Consider the following 16,029-nt stretch of genomic DNA (forward strand, 5'->3'; position numbering starts at 1 on the left):
CCCATTTCACCCCAAGGCTCTGTTAATAGCTAGAGCAGAGGGCTCAGGGTAAAGTTGCCAGGTCCTAGGCTCTTGCCAGCAGGGATGGGTGGGAGAGGGCTTTCTGAGAGTGGGAGGGGAGAAACAACATCACTGCATGTGATGTTCTTGGCATGATGGGGTCATTTCTGCATGATGTCATCACGTTGGGGACGTTGTGCCTGTTGGGGGAGTGGCTGGCTGGCAGGAGTCCATGAAATTGGGGGATCCCCTGCTCCCACCTGAGGGCTAGGTAACCAGAAAACGGTCACATGGGGTGTGGAACTGAAGAACAAGTGTAGGCACCGTGTACCACTGACTCCTGTGAGAGAGTTAATCCTTGACAAACCGATACAAAAAAATATAGAAATTGTGTCCAAAAATATTATATTTATTTATTAAGTGGTAAGTCACAAACACAAGGGTAGGGAAATTTTTTCCAGGAGCCCGTGAAATTGGGGTATCCCCTGCTCCCACCCGGGGGCTGGCAACCGTAGCTCAGGGTCTAACTAATCATTTCACAGAAATAACTAACTGGGGATTTGTTACAAATAATTCTGAGCAGTGGTTTGTTAGACCCTGAGACTTCTGAGAGAGAAAAATGGATTTGGGGTAGGAAGGAAGGATGTTTGAATCCTTTCTTCACTGGCTATCTGTTACAAATCCCCTTCCTCTCCACAGTGTTCTGAATGTATGGCGTTCAAACAGTCTTCCCTTGCCCTAAGAGCAGCACTGAAGTTTCCTTTATGTTTCTAAACAGGCAACAAGTTCCAGAGAAAAACCAGAAGAAGAAGAAAAAAACAAAGTGGCGAGGAGACCGAGCCACTACTTCCCACAAACTGCAGTGTGTAATTTTGTGACTGTTCCATGGTTTTTTTCTGTCCCAACTTAAGCCTAACTCTGAAGCACCGTATCACTTAACTGCAGTGTTAATGTTTGAAGAACGGTAATTATCTCATGAAATAACTCAACGGGGAACAGAAGCCTGAGGCGTTTTAGAAGTTCGACCAAATGACTACTTGGCAAGCGGTGCAGGATGGTTTTTAAAGGCACCCCAAAAGAAAGCGACAAGCAGAGACCAGAGCTGTATGAATGTCGACTTTCACCACAATCTTTATTTTATAAAGGGGGGGGAAATGTTCTGGTGGAGGCCAACTTCTAACCAGTCACGAATGACTCCATTTTGTACAATCACATTATGTGTCAGGGTCAGCAGTTCTTTTGCCCAGCAAGAAAGAAATTTGTTTTCTCTTGCACTGAACGCTCCCAGCTCTACACACCAGTGCCAAACTGCAACTTCATAGGAAAGTGGATAGATTTGAAGAAAGAAAATTCATTCCAGCTGCTCTGGGGGCTCCAGACTTTGTGTCAGAAACTGGGGTGTAGCCAGCTCTCGGTCTGCAAACTCTCACAAAGACAATGGAGGAATGGGTTTGGTTTGTCAGTTGTTGTTATTGTTGCTGTTGTTATCCTTGTTGTTAATCCCAGTGAGGGGTGTGCTTTTGGGAGCATGTCAAGGGCGGCGGGGGGGGGGGAGAGACAGCTCTTTTGTTAATCTTGAAAATGTTTAAATTAAAAGTAATTTGCAGTTTTGAAAAAAAAGAATCCTTTTTTATTTTAATTTTTTTTAAAACAACTATCTATTGAACACAGCGGATGCCTGGCTTCAAAATATGAAGTATTCTGAGACGATGGATTTCCTTTCCTTTGTATCCCAAAGCTAAGTAACCATGCAGTGTTGGAATTTCATAATGCTCTTGTCGCTTTTCCATATACTTTTTTCCTTCCAGTAGTACTCTACCAATCTCGGGAGGGCTTCTCTCTAATTTCTTTCAATCGACTCTTGTATTACAGAGAATTTCTTTGGAAAAATGCAGAGAATATATTTGGGGATATATTAGTGTTGCCAATCCCCAGGTGGGGGGGCAGGGGATCCCCTGGTTTGGAGGCCCTTCCCTCCCACTTCAAGATCATCAGAAAGTGGGGGTGGGGGTGGAGGAAATGTCTGCTGGGCATTCCATTATTTCCTATGGGGATTGATTCTTATAGGGTATAATGGAGAATTCATCCACGGGTATCTGGCGCTCTGGGAGGGTGTTTTTTGAGGTAGAGGCACCAAATTGCCGCATAGCATCCAGTGCCTCTCCCCAAAACACCCTCCAAGTTTCAAAAGGATTGGACCGGGGATCCAATTCTATGAGTCCTAAAAGAAGGTGTCCCTATCCTTTATTATTTCCAGTGGAGGGAAGGCGTTTAAAAGGTGTGTGGTCCCTTTAAATGTGATGGCCAGAGCTTCCTTTGGCGTTCAATTATGCTTGTTCCTGGCTCCACCCCCGAAGTCCCCAGATATTTCTTGAATTGAACTTGGCAACCCTAGGCTTATGTGGTGGTCTGAAGTGGTATGGGGAAAATTCCATGTGGCGAGCCGTTGCATAAACTAACAGCTTTCTGGGTGGATGTGGATATAGAAGCCATGGTATTTGAGGTGGCCTCTGTGACTGGAAGCTGATTTCATGTGCAAAACTGAATGTAATGCTGAAGTTCCATAACTGGAACGCCAGACAGGCAGTTCTGCTCAAAAAGCATCTGCAGGGAGCCTTGATAGAGATGGGGCCATGGCACCAGGGAAGGCATGGGTGACCTCCTCCCTGTGTTGTTTCTTCAGCAGAAATCCCCCCCCCCAGCTGCTTTAAGCCCTGATGGGGGGCGGAGGGAGAGATAAGGAACTCCACTCAGCCTGTCTTTTTTTCCGTAAAGGAGTTTAAAGCAGCCTGTGCGGCAGGAGCATTTCTGATTTGCAAAACAGCATAGAGGAGAGAGTTAACGCCTCCTTCCCCGCCAATACAACTTCAGTCCACATTGCCTTCCCTGGGTGAGGGGCAAGCTACACGCTGCTGTTCCCATCATAAAAACTCCAGCTTGATATGTGGTTTGACCTCAAGGCTGGCTGGATCCCAGCTAGGAAGATGGTCAGCACTGCACATATGGCAAGCCATTTCACGTTTCAGGTTTGTTTCTCTCGCTGCTCAGTTAAAATAACTGCTTGTTCAGACAAAAAGGTAATTAATATACTGCAGCAGCCTCTTTGGCCTTCAGCAATTAGGACAAGAAATTTAATGCAGAGTGCAGATACTTGGTGCACTATTTGTGCCTCGATAGCATACTCTCAGCAACCCCGATTCCTGAGCTGTGGGAACTACCCAAAAAGTCTGGCATGCTCTTCTGAATGTAGCATACTCCTTTTTGTACACTTCAGAATAAGAGCTAAGTTTTGCAAACAAAAAAAAAAGTGTGAGTGCAGAGTGACAAAAAAGGCAGGAAATTCAAAATGAGGGCTGATGCTACAGCCCCAATTCAGGCCATTGAGAGAGAGAGAGAACAAAACACAATGGTGTGAATTGGACGCTTGTAATGGTCCTCCCTTTCTCTTTGAACTTCCTTTCTTGGGTCACTTTGACTCCATGACCTAGTTCTTGAACTGAATTCCCATAACTGCTGATTCTAAGGTTTATGCTTAATTATTTCAGCCTACAATTTTCGGGTGCTATGGGAGGTCAGACAAAGGGGAAGGGCCTCCCCTTCTTTATATTTGATCACTCCTGGGTTCATTTAAGAAATGCAAACCATATTGAGTCAGTAGATTTAGACGAACAAGAAATACTGAACATTAGCAAAGAGAAGGGTGACCAAGGAAGCAAAGGGAAGGATTTACAAGTTAAGTGGCAGTAGTTAGAGAATGCAGTTGAAAGAGATGCATCAGCAACTGTTGAGAGATACAGCCTGAGCAAAGTTTGTGTTTGCACTTTATCCAAGATTCTAGAAAGTTGCTACCAGTTTATTGGATCCCTGAAATCAATACCTGGAAACACAGCTGAGTATGCCAGAGAGAAATGAAATGGACCGTCTTCGATACACTTTTGAAATGCATGTATAATATTGGAACAGCCCAGTTGTCACCCAGTTCCATAATAAGCCAGAATTTGGAGCATATCTTCTGATGATCCATTTTGGATTCTACAGAGAGTGGCCAAAACTATGTGAAGAAAAGTGGGCACCAAAGAATTGTGTCTCTCTGGTAACAGTAGCAGAAAGAATATGCTATATAAGACATTACCAGGTCAGTTTTCCCTCCTCACATTCCACTTCATTAGCTGCTGTTCAAAGGGTTTGGGAGAACACTAACACAATATCGTTTGCTTTTGTGAAATCTATATATTGCACGGGACAGTACGCGGATATGTCTCCCTGTAACACGATGCTTAGGAGCCCCATGGTGCAGAGTGGTAAGCTGCAGTACCGCAGTACAAGCTCTGCTCACAACCTGAGATTGATCCTGGTGGAAGCTGGGTTCAGGTAGCTGGCTCAAGGTGGACACAGCCTTCCATCCTTCCGAGGTCGTAAAATGATTCCCCAGCTTGCTGGGGGGAAAGTGCAGATGACTGGGGAAGGCAAGGGCAAACCACCCCATAAAAAGTCTACTGTGAAAACATTGTGATGCGACATTACCCCAGAGCTGGAAACAACTCGTGCTTGCACAGGAGACTACCTTTACCTTTAACATAATGCCTGGACCTATGCTTTGTGTGAAATGGATAGAGGCCAGACTCTGAACAGTCCATGCATGCAAAGTCCAGGGCACAGTAAATATGTGGTATATCCACGCTGTATATGAAGGAAAAAATATATAAAGTTTTCCAGCTTTTAGGAATCTCTATGCTGTTATTTGTTGTATGACTGGACTTAGTTTGACTGCTCCTTTTCCAATAATCCGTAATCCAATACTCTGCTAGGAACAGCATGAGTGGGATACAGCTATCCATAAGTGCTCTTGCGTTGTGCTGAATAGGACTTTGGGGCCCATAAAAGCTGCACAGACCACCACAAAGCAGTACTGGCCATAAATAAAGGACACCATGCGGTGGTTGCAAAGCAGTTTTGGCATCTGAATTTCAATATCTTCAAGGAAAAGGAAAGGTCCCCTGTGCAAGCATCGGTCGTTTCCGACTCTGGGGTGACGTTGCTTTCACAACGTTTTCACAGCAGACTTTTTATGGGGTGGTTTGCCCTTGCCTTCCCCAGTCATCTACACTTTCCCCCCAGCAAGCTGGGGAATCATTTTACCAACCTCGGGAGGATGGAAGGCTGAGTCAACCTCAAGCCGGCTACCTGAAAACCCAGCTTCCACCAGAGCAGAGCTTAGGACTGCCGTTTTAAGATAGTGTGAAAAGATCGTTTGTCGACTGCTTAGTTTAGTTATTAAGAGCCGGAAGTCAAAATAGAAGAGAGAACACGTGCATGTATTTCTTTCGAGACCTCAGACAAACAATTTAAAGCAAAGGGAATTAAGTTCCTTTTTAGCCCATATCCCATTCTTAATTAAGCCTGATACTGATTAAGTGTAAGGACATACAGACATTTTAAATTGGATAATTAAAAACTTCATTTCAGTTACATCTTAAAAGTTAAACTACCGCTGATGTACTTTTTTGATATAATTCCTGCTTGAGTTTTACTGTGAGCAGGCATGGGATTACATTAAACTAAATGCACCCACAAGGAATTTCTCCTACGTAAACATTATATATAGATTCCCAAAGAGTATTGTTGACAGCCCTTTGCTATTCTCTGCCATCTAGGGTTGCCAAGTCCAATTCAAGAAATATCTGGGGACTTTGGGGGTGGAGCCAGGAACAAGGGTGTGACAAGCATAATTGAACTCCAAGGGAGTTCTGGCCATCACATTTAAAGGGACAGCACGCCTTTTTAAATGCCTTTCTTCCATAGGAAATAATAAAGGATAGGGGCACCTTCTTTGGGGGCTCATAGAATTGGACCCCTTGGTCCAATCTTTTTGAAACTTGGGGGTATTTTGGGGAGAGGCACTAGATGCTATACTGAAAATTTGGTGCCTCTATCTCAAAAAACAGCCCCCCCAGAGCCCCCGATACCCGCGGATCAATTCCCCATCATTCCCTATGGGAATCATTCATGCAGGTGCATGATAGCTGTGGGGGCGGGGCTTCCCCCGCCGGCCAGCTGGCTGGGGGGAGGGGGGAAGCCTGTAAAACCGGGGGGATCCCCCTCTGGGACCTGGGGATTGGGAAGCCTACTGCCATCTCTCTCTTCCAAGTGAAGTCTGGCTTTTTCTCCTTTTTGCTCTTCACCCACCTCGCAGAGACCAAGTCCTAACGATACCTAAACTATGCAGCAAGAAATAAGGATGTACTGCTTGAACACTCACCAGTTTGGTTCATGGACCGTTCACTGGTTGCAAACAGGAAGCTGGCTCTTTTGTTAATCCACTAAACTGTTTGAAAACAGCTTAAGCCTGTCCATTAACTTTTCATGTATTCAAAATGTACAGCATAATGGGCAGCGTTGCACACATTTGCATTCGCACACGATCCAAAGGGAGTTCTATTTTCTGCTGTTCTGTACAGATCTGCTGTCACTGCGGTGCTGGCTTGATAACCAAAATTATAAATAAGCAATGAGTAAATTAGCCAGTCAGTTATTATAAACGCGGCACCATTTTCAAAAAGTCTTCCATTTGGTGTTACTTTGAGTTCAGTGGCTCAAATTTTGTTCTACTGCTTCAGCCCAGCCCAGCCCAGCTATCCGCCTGGATCTGTCTTCGCTGGTGTGTTATTTATCGGTGTTATTTTGCACACGCACATTTTTGCACCATTTTACGGGAGGTGTAGTTGTCATGTCATTCAATTACCTCACCTCACCATCCATGAAACTGGGTAAAATCTATTGCACAGATGCAAAAGGCCCCACAATGCAACAAAACTCCTCCATCACGGATAAGGCGCAGTTGCAAACTGTTCAACCGTCATCTGAAGCAGAGAGTGACCAGATTAGAGGTTCAACTCATGGGTAATCGTGGCTGTTAAATGCAGCGTGTTTGCCTATAGCCCATGTTCACTATGAATGTTATGGCATCTCTGGTAAGAATCAGAATTATACTTTTCTTTGCACTTGCAGTGTGTTGTATGCAACCTGCCTAATACACTCACAACTGAGAAACATCTCTCATTTGCAGGCTTGTGTTCCATTGAAGCTAAGAACAACTCGAGAGTCAGTCTTCAGGCCGCCGCATGAGCGGACCTGCTAGGGTCTTTCCCTAGCCTTTTACTGAGTCATATCAGATAATCACGAGACATAGTCTGAGGTGGATAGCTGAGTTGTACAAAACTGTTTGGTCAAGGCGTGTGATGTGCTCGAGAGCAGAGACCCGATAACTATGTTTGCTGACCTTAGTATTTTTTCCATGGGCAAGCACAAAGTTTGCTGTGCCTTGTTCTCTATTGAACATATGAAGCTGCCTTATACTGAATCAGACCTTTGGTCCATCAAAGTCAGTATTGTCTTCTCAGACTGGCAGCGGCTCTCCAGGGTCTCAAGCTGAGGTTTTTCACACCTATTTGCCTGGACCCTTTTTTGGAGATGCCAGGGATTGAACCTGGGACCTTCTGCTTCCCAAGCAGAAGCTCTACCACTGAGCCACTGTCCCTCCCCTAACCAGTCGGTTATGCCCAAAAGGTCAAGGAGCAAGGCAGGGCCAACGCCATTCCATTAAGATGAAACTCTCAGGAAACCTATGTCTTTGCATATAGTAACAGTGAACAAAATGTTAATTTAGTTTCCTCTTCTTTTTGCTTTTTCTTTCTTGCTTTCTTTTTGGCTCTCATTGTTATGCAACAGCATTCCCATTTCCCGGTGTGTTTTCATTTGCTCCTTCCCTATTTTTATCAGATTTCATCCAAGTCCTGGTCACGAGGAGGATGTGAGCAAAAAGCTCAACACTGTTTTGTTAAAATGCTTCAAGGTGTTGTGTAGTCCCTAAGTTTGCCCTCAGGCCCCAGACAATTTTGTTCGACTCTAATATCAATAGCAAGCCAACTGAAAGATTATCTATTGGACCTCCTCTATGAGTAAGTACCCTCAAATTGCTTTCATTTTATGGTGCCCCTATGAATTCATGACGGCTTCTTAACTAGGGTTGCCAATCCCCAGGTGGGGGCAGGAGATCCCCTGGTTTGGAGGCCCTCCCCCTGCTTCAGGGTCATCAGAAAGCGGGGGGAGGGGAGGGAAATGTCTGCTGGGAACTCTATTATTCCCTATGGAGATTTATTCCCATAGAAAATCATGGAGAATTGATCCGCAGGTACCTGGGGCTCTGGGGGCCCTGTTTTTTGGGGTAGAGGCATCAAATTTTCAGTACAGCATCTAGTGCCTCTCCCCAAAATGCCCCCCAAGTTTCAAAACGTTTGGACCAGGGGGCCCAATTCTATGAGCCCCAAAAGAAGGTGTCCCTATCCATTATTTCCTATGGAAGGAAGGCATTGAAAAGGTGTGCCGTCCCTTTAAATGTGATGGCCAGAACTCCCTTTGGAGTTCAATTCTGCTTGTCACAGCCTTGATCTTGGCTCCACCCCTAATGTCTCCTGGCTCCGCCCCCAAAGTCTCCTGGCTCCACCCCCAAAGTCCCCAGATATTTCTTGAATTGGACTTGGCAACCCTATTCTTAACAGCCTTGCTCAGGTCTTACAAACTGAGGGCCCTGGCTTCCTACTAGAATAAAAACACTACCTACATACATATATATTCTCTACAAGCCATTAACTGAGTATTTATTTGTGCTTAACAGGATTAGGAACTGGATACATAATATGTTAGGCTAGCACTGGCCTGACTTCAGCAACAGATTCGCAGAAAAAGACATAACAAATGAATACGGAAGTTAGGCTTTGTGAAATCAGGAGCAGGGACTCACCCTCTACAGAGCTCCAAGGACTTGCTTCCATTAGCATGATTGAGAGCGATTTGGATGCTCAAGAGGCCACCAAGGTTAAGTGCAGCCTGGCACACACAATATGCTGCTTCTGCACAGCTCCCATGACGGCCTGTGACAGCATAATTGTCTTTTTGCACTGGGAACGGTGATTGCAATGGCACTGAAAAGGGCAAATGAGATAGCTGTGTGTCATGAAAAGCCCTGTGTGCAACGGGGAGGGGGAAGAATCCATATTTCTACATTACCGCCCATTCTGAATTAAGATTTGATCCATTCTTTATTGAAGGCTCAGTCCCAAAAACGAGAGCACTTCACCTCCGAAGTACACAGTAAATTCTGTAAGTCATGCTGAAAGCCAGTATGAAAAGAAACGGAGGGCGACTGCCCAGGCATTGTTGATGTGCAAGTCCCAGCTTTTCTAAAACTGGTACTCCAGTAGGCTTCCCAATCCCCAGGTCCCAGCGGGGGATCCCCCGGTTTTACAGGCTTCCCCCCTCCCCCAGCCAGCTGGCCGGCGGGGGGAGCCCCACCCCCACAGCCATTATGCACCTCCATGAACAATTCCCATAAGGAATGATGGGGAATTGATCCGCGGGTGTCGGGGGCTCTGGGGGGGGCTGTTTTTTGAGGTAGAGGTGCCAAATTTTCAGTTTAGCATCTAGTGCCTCTTCCCAAAATACCCCCCAAGTTTCAAAAGTATTGGACCAGGAGGTCCAATTCTACGAGCCCCAAAAGAAGGTGCCCCTATCCTTCATTATTTTCTAGGGAAGGAAGGCATTTTAAAAGGTGCGCTGTCCCTTTAAATGTGATGGCCAGAACTCCCTTGGAGTTCAATTCTGCTTGTCACACCCATGCTCCTGGCTCCGCCCCAATGTCTCCTGGCTCCACCCCCAAAGTCTCCTGGCCCTACCCCCAAAGTCCCCAGATATTTCTTGAATTGGACTTGGCAACCCTATACTCCAGTATTGAGCCATGGACATGGGCAGTGTGGCTGCTCACACAAAGGGGGAAGTAGCAGCTACTGTACCCAAACTATGTCAAGCCACCTTCATGTCACTTATCAGGATGCAGCTCAAGCTAGGTCACAGAGCCAGTCCTGCAGCAATAACATCTGCGGCATGACTAAATATCGACATGCGCTTATTCCACCTTTCCTCCAAGGAGCTTAGAGTGCTTCTTGCTTTCACTTATCCTCTCCACGCTCCATGTTTCAGTTTGATGGACAGGTGCAATTTGAACGGCTAAATTGGTTTCGTGTTAAATATTTAGTTAGAGATACGTTTTGCCGTTATATTTCATTGTTTCGTAAAGGGGACAATGCGATGGAAGTATACTTTAAATATTGGGAGCACAGTGAGAATTCTAAATAAAAATACCAAAGCTGTTGTCAGTTGAGTTAAAGCAGCTAGAAGACAAAGTAATCTGCATTCACAGTATATAGAAAGGGATTGTAATATTCTGCGTAGAAGGGGGGAAACTTTATAAAGCACCTGCCTTCATAATGCAAAAGTATAAAACTCAATTCAACACTAAGGAAAAACACCAAATATAACTTAAGTAAATGTTTTAATACCTGAGATTAGGGATGGGCACAAACTGGGGGAAATGGTGGCTTGTTTCATTCCATGATTTGTTTGATTTCTGACTCAGTTTGCGTTTTGTTGATTTGGTTCGAGAGGTGTAAAACTCACGGGAAGTTTTCAGCAGGCTCTCTTCTACCGCCCTCCAGGTTTGGTAAAGATTGGATTTTGAATGTCTGAGTTATAGCCCTTCAAAGCAGATGCTCCAGGAAAGCTCAGCGTCAGCTGTCATGACAACTCTTTTGCACCACAGCAGGGCTGGCCAACGGTAGCTCTCCAGATGTTTTTTGCCTACAACTCCCAACAGCCCCAGCCAGCATGGCCAATGCCTGGGGCTGAGGGGAGTTTTAGGCAAAAAACATCTGGAGAGCTACCGTTGGCCACCCCTGCACTACAGAATGGGAGCTCCATGACTGGCTCCCAGAGTTGCCAATCGAACTATAAACAACTGCTATCGGTGTTTCTAGGGCTCCCAGAAGTCCACCCCCAGTGTTGCCTAGGAATTGATTGAATCAGCACTAGGCTGTCTGAGAAAACAAACCACAAAAACAAACCAGACAAAGCGCCAAGGTCCAGACTGGTTTAAAACAAACCACAAATTGGCCAGATTCATGCACGAATAGCAATCCAAGGTTCAGTTCATGCCCATGTCTATCTGACGCTGCTAAAACAACGGCTCTGCATTTTACCTCATCTGCTCTCTGCCGTCGAAAAGTCATTTTGTGCATAAGAAATTTTGCCCCTGAATGTGATAACCCACTTTTGTTTTCTTGGTCTTGTGATGAAATAGACATACATATGGTTTTACTCATAGTACATACTAGTACCAGCAAAAGTAGGACTGACCAGATTAAGTCCAGGATTGTGTCTAGGTGGAGGGAGCTCAGTTGAGATGGGATAAATCACTGGTCTCTGTTGAGGGGAGGGACGGTGGCTCAGTGGTAGAGCATCTGCCTGATAAGCAGAAGGTCCCAGGTTCAATCCCTGGCATCTCCAACTAAAAAGAGTCCAGGCAAGTAGGTGTGAAAAACCTCAGCTTGAGACCCTGGAGAGCTGCTGCCAGTCTGAGTAGACAATACTGACTTTGATGGACCCAAGGTCTGATTCAGTATAAGGCAGTTTCATATGTTCATATGAGTACAAAGCTGACATTGGCATTAGATACTCTGCATTTTCCCAGAGGCTTCCTGGGAAAGGTGGTGAGGCTGTGGCTCAATGACAGAGCATCTGCTTGGCAAGTAGAACGTCCCACATTCAGTCCTGGCATCTCCAGTATGAAAGATGAGGCAGCAACAGAAGTGAAAGACCTTCGCCTCTGGAGAGCCACTGCTCATCTGAACAGACAATACTGACTTGGACGGACCGATGATCTGATTCAATATAAAAGAGCCTCATGTGATGTGATGTGGACGCTGTAAGAGCAGGAGCCGCACAGTGAGTGACTCTTGGCTGGCAAAGAGACAGTTAGCGAACTCGAGGCTCCGAGCCTGTCTTCGGATTATATGCTGGATGACTTCGACCCCCTCAGCCTGGAGGAAGTTGACAGGATCCTCTTAGCTGCTCGCCCAACTACCTGTAAATTGGACCCATGCCCTTCCTGGCTTATTAAATCTTGCCAGGGTGACCTTAGATATCCTATACGGGATATCATAAATAGATCCCTGAGGGAAGGGCACTTTCCAACGCCGCTCAAAGAGGCTGTGGTCCGTCCCCTCTTAAAGAAACCATCTTTAGACCCGGCCCAATTGGCACACTATCGGCCGGTCTCAAATTTGCCCTTTTTGGGCAAACTTATTGAGAGGGCAGTGGCGATGCAGCTGCAGACTTTCCTGGAGGATGCTTCCATCCTTGACCCATTTCAGTCCGGCTTTCGCCCGGGACATGGGACGGAGACGGTGCTGGTCGCCCTAGTGGATGACCTTCAACGGCATCTGGATCGGGGCGGCTCGGCGGTGCTGATGCTGTTAGACCTGTCGGCTGCGTTCGACACGGTCGACCATCGGCTACTGAAGGGTCGCCTCACCGACGCAGGGATTCAGGGGTTGGCTTTACAGTGGCTTTCCTCTTTCCTTGAAGGTCGGGGACAAAGGGTCGCAGTAGGGGGGGAGCTGTCCCGGAGGTGCACACTTGACTGTGGTGTGCCCCAAGGGGCGGTTCTCTCCCCGATGTTATTTAACATCTATATGCGACCTCTTGCCCAGATTGCCCGAAGGTACGGGCTAGGGTGTCATCAGTATGCTGATGACACCCAGCTCTATCTACTGATGGACGGCCAGCCGACCTGCGTCCCGGAAAATCTAGATCGGGCACTATATGCCGTGGCTGAATGGCTCAGACTGAGCGGGCTGAAGCTTAACCCTGCGAAGACAGAGGTCCTTTGCTTGGGTCGCCGCGGTCCGGAAAGGGGAATCCCCCTACCAGCCTTTGACGGTGCGCCGCTGATAGCGGCGGACAGGGTCAGGAGCTTAGGGGTGCTGTTGGAGCCTTCCTTAAAGATGGAAGCTCAGATAGCAGCCGCTGCCAAGTCCGCGTTTTTTCACCTTAGGCGGGCAAGGCAGTTGGCCCCCTTTTTGGAGCGCGACGACCTAGCAACAGTGATCCATGCCACGGTCACCTCGAGGTTAGACTACTGTAATGCCCTCTACATGGGGCTGCCCCTGTCCCGAACTCGGAAATTGCAACTGGTGCAGAATGCCGCGGCCCGGCTGTTATTGGGTCTCCCAAAGTGGGAACACATTCAGCCGGGTCTTCGGACCCTGCACTGGCTTCCAGTAATATACCGAGTCCGGTACAAGGTGCTGGTTATCACCTTTAAAGCCCTATATGGCTTGGGACCTGTCTACCTGAAGGACCGTCTTTCCCCGCACGTTCCCCAGAGAGTACTGAGGTCGGGAACACAAAATCTCCTTACTATCCCTGGGCCGAAGGAAGCCCGTTTGAAATCCACCAGAGAAAGGGCTTTCTCTGTTATGGCCCCTACATGGTGGAATCAGCTGCCAGAAGAGGTGAGGGCCCTGCGGGACCTTGTACAGTTCCGCAGGGCCTGTAAGACGACCCTCTTCCGGCTAGCCTATACCTAGCTTGAGAATTTTAATGTAACTTGCCGGATTTCTTTCTTTTATATATAGTTGAAATATTTATTAATATTTATTAATATTTATTGATAACCATGGTTTTATCTGTTTTTATCTGTTTTAAATGCTGATCCCTTTATATGTTTAAATACTGTAATTTTGTTGGATCTATCACTGGAAGCCGCCCTGAGCCACTTGTGGGAAGGGCGGGATATAAATCCCAAATAAATAAATAAATAAATAAATAAATAAATAAATAAAAGTGGACAACACCTTGCTATATAAAGTAGGCATGGAATCTGACAGTTCTTAGATTTGTACCAAGAGTGCTTTATGACTAAATGTATATAAACGGAGAGAGGAAAGCATGATTTGCATTCTAGCAGACACAGATAACAAGGATAATAAAGTCCAACGTGGGAAGTTTTCTGCCTGTTGTTATAGATAACTGACTCTAGGGGTGCGGTCACACGTGCCATTAGTGACGACACAGCTCCGTCTGGCTGACGGATTAAATGTGTTCGTTCAGACAGCCACATCTGGCAATCGATCGTCATCTGGGCTCATCCAGGCTTGCTACGCATGAATGGCGCATTAATTTGACAGTACATAAAGTCCGGCCCTTTTTCAAAACAGCGGCACAAGATCGGCTTTTTGTTGTTTGGACAGCTCACGCACGATACTGCCTCTCACCTTTTTTTTTTTTCAAAGAAAGCCCCAGCAGACATGCGCATTGCCAGATCATCCGGGAATCTGAGGTGACGCTTCTGCTTCTCCAATCAACACAGGATCAGAGGGGGAGGAAACGTTATCCCACTATTCAGAACAGGAAAAAATTCTTTTTTTTCAATGTGGAGGATTTTAAGATATCATTGTCACTGCCTATTTCTAGGAAAATAATTCCTGGCAGTTCCGTGGTTTGGATCGGCAACGTTAATTCTGGAAACTTTCGCCCTTCCCCCCTGCCTCCGAAGAAAGTTTTGATTTCCCAGCTCCAAACAGTTGGGCGCATGTTCAATGGACCCCCTCCCCTCCCAGAAATCACCATCTGATTACGCATGCTCCAAGAAAGGAGCGTGATAGTATTGGATGTCTGATTGCGCACAACAGAATGAATCGCATTCTGGTCCTCTTTGCTCCCTAGTGTGGGGTGGGAGGGAGCTCTGCGGGAATGCTGGGGTGGGGGCGACATTCCCATGAGTGCTGTCCCCAACATGATGACATAACATGGAAGTGACATCATCATGCCAGGGACGCTGCACTGCAACACTCCGATGTTTTGGGCAAAACTCTATGGGCCATGTGCAAGTTCCCTGATGTGATAACACCATGTGGAAGTGATGCCATCACACCAGGACACTACACTGCAACGCTCTGATATTTTGGGCGAAACTCTATGGTTACCGTATGAGTTTTGGTAACCATATGGTTGTCATAGAGTTTTGCCTCGAAGAATAGAGCACTGCTGTGTGGTGTCCCCAGCATGATGACGTCACTCCCACCTCGGGGCTGGCAACCCTAACTGTATCTCTTGCAAAAAATGTGTCTTAGCAGCCTCAGGTCTCAATCACATATTTTCAAACGGCAGACATTAATTTCTAAACAGCGGTTGCAGCAGAAACCAACAAAATGACTGTGAAGCAGGGGAAATCTTGAGGGGGTGGAACATAAATCATTTATAATTCGAGAATGTTCAACCATTATCTGCGGCCGATGTATTTGAGATAGATGTGCACAATCTATGGCCTGCCAAACTGCCTCCAGCCTCCCAGTTAGTATTAGGGTTGCCAATCCCCAGGTGGGGGCAGGGGATCCCCCGGTTCGGAGGCCTAACATGACCTGGCCCAACAAGGTGTCACTTATGTCAGATTCAGCCCTCATAACAAATGAGTTTGACACCCTTGGCCTACCCTATAAACATCAATCCTTTCCATTTTTATTCTGCAGCAAAGAGAAAAGGCAGCAAAGATAATAACAAAAAACCCACTTCCTACTTGTGCTACCTGCATCAGTTCATTTTTTCTGAAATTTCATGCTGAAATTTCATGCTGAGATTCAGTTTTCTGGAAAGGCGATCGGAACAAAATCTTTAACTGACAAGACAGAAAACGTTTGCAGCATTTGGTTTGGTCACCGTTAGCCTTAATATATTTGCTGCATTCAGGGCTTTTGCTGTAGAAAAAGCCCAGCAAGAACTCATTTGCATATTAGGCCACACCCCCTGGCGTCACCAAAAGTGATGTCGCCTGTTCGGTAGGTTACAGCGCCATCACCCGCATTTCATGGATATGTGTTCTCACACAGCCCAATAAGAGACCTTGTTTTGCCCCCCCCCCCCAAATACAGCTGGAGAGAGAGAGCCACATGCGGCAGAGTGGGCAGCGACAGGCCCAGCTTCTCCCGGGAAAGGGCACTCGTGGGCAGCTCTGAATCTCTCACTCTCTTTGCAAGCCTGCTGGAGGCATGTGGTCTGGGGGCACATGGCTTTCTAGCTGGGGGCACATGGCTTTCTAGCGCTTTCCCTCTGCCAGAGACCATTTTTTGAGCTGAAGCC

The 16,029-nt window shown here is 46.5% G+C and overlaps 1 protein-coding gene and 1 non-coding gene across 2 annotated transcripts in view; both read left to right on the forward strand.

The window, feature by feature from the left end:
* The window catches only part of MRAS (muscle RAS oncogene homolog), a 43,807-nt gene extending 42,187 nt beyond the window's left edge, over positions 1-1,620 (forward strand). Inside the window, exon 5 of the mRNA XM_060261593.1 lies at positions 779-1,620. Coding sequence (XP_060117576.1) covers positions 779-878 — 100 coding nt within the window. The 3' untranslated portion in view covers positions 879-1,620. The remainder of the gene's footprint in view (positions 1-778) is intronic.
* A 9,710-nt stretch (positions 1,621-11,330) lies between these two features.
* On the forward strand, positions 11,331-11,397 carry TRNAI-GAU (transfer RNA isoleucine (anticodon GAU)). The gene has a single exon. It is a non-coding gene; the product is annotated as a tRNA-Ile (tRNA).
* The last annotated feature ends 4,632 nt before the right edge of the window (positions 11,398-16,029 follow it).

Source organism: Heteronotia binoei, chromosome 21 (genome assembly GCF_032191835.1).
Source record: "Heteronotia binoei isolate CCM8104 ecotype False Entrance Well chromosome 21, APGP_CSIRO_Hbin_v1, whole genome shotgun sequence".
Classification (NCBI taxonomy): domain Eukaryota; kingdom Metazoa; phylum Chordata; class Lepidosauria; order Squamata; family Gekkonidae; genus Heteronotia; species Heteronotia binoei.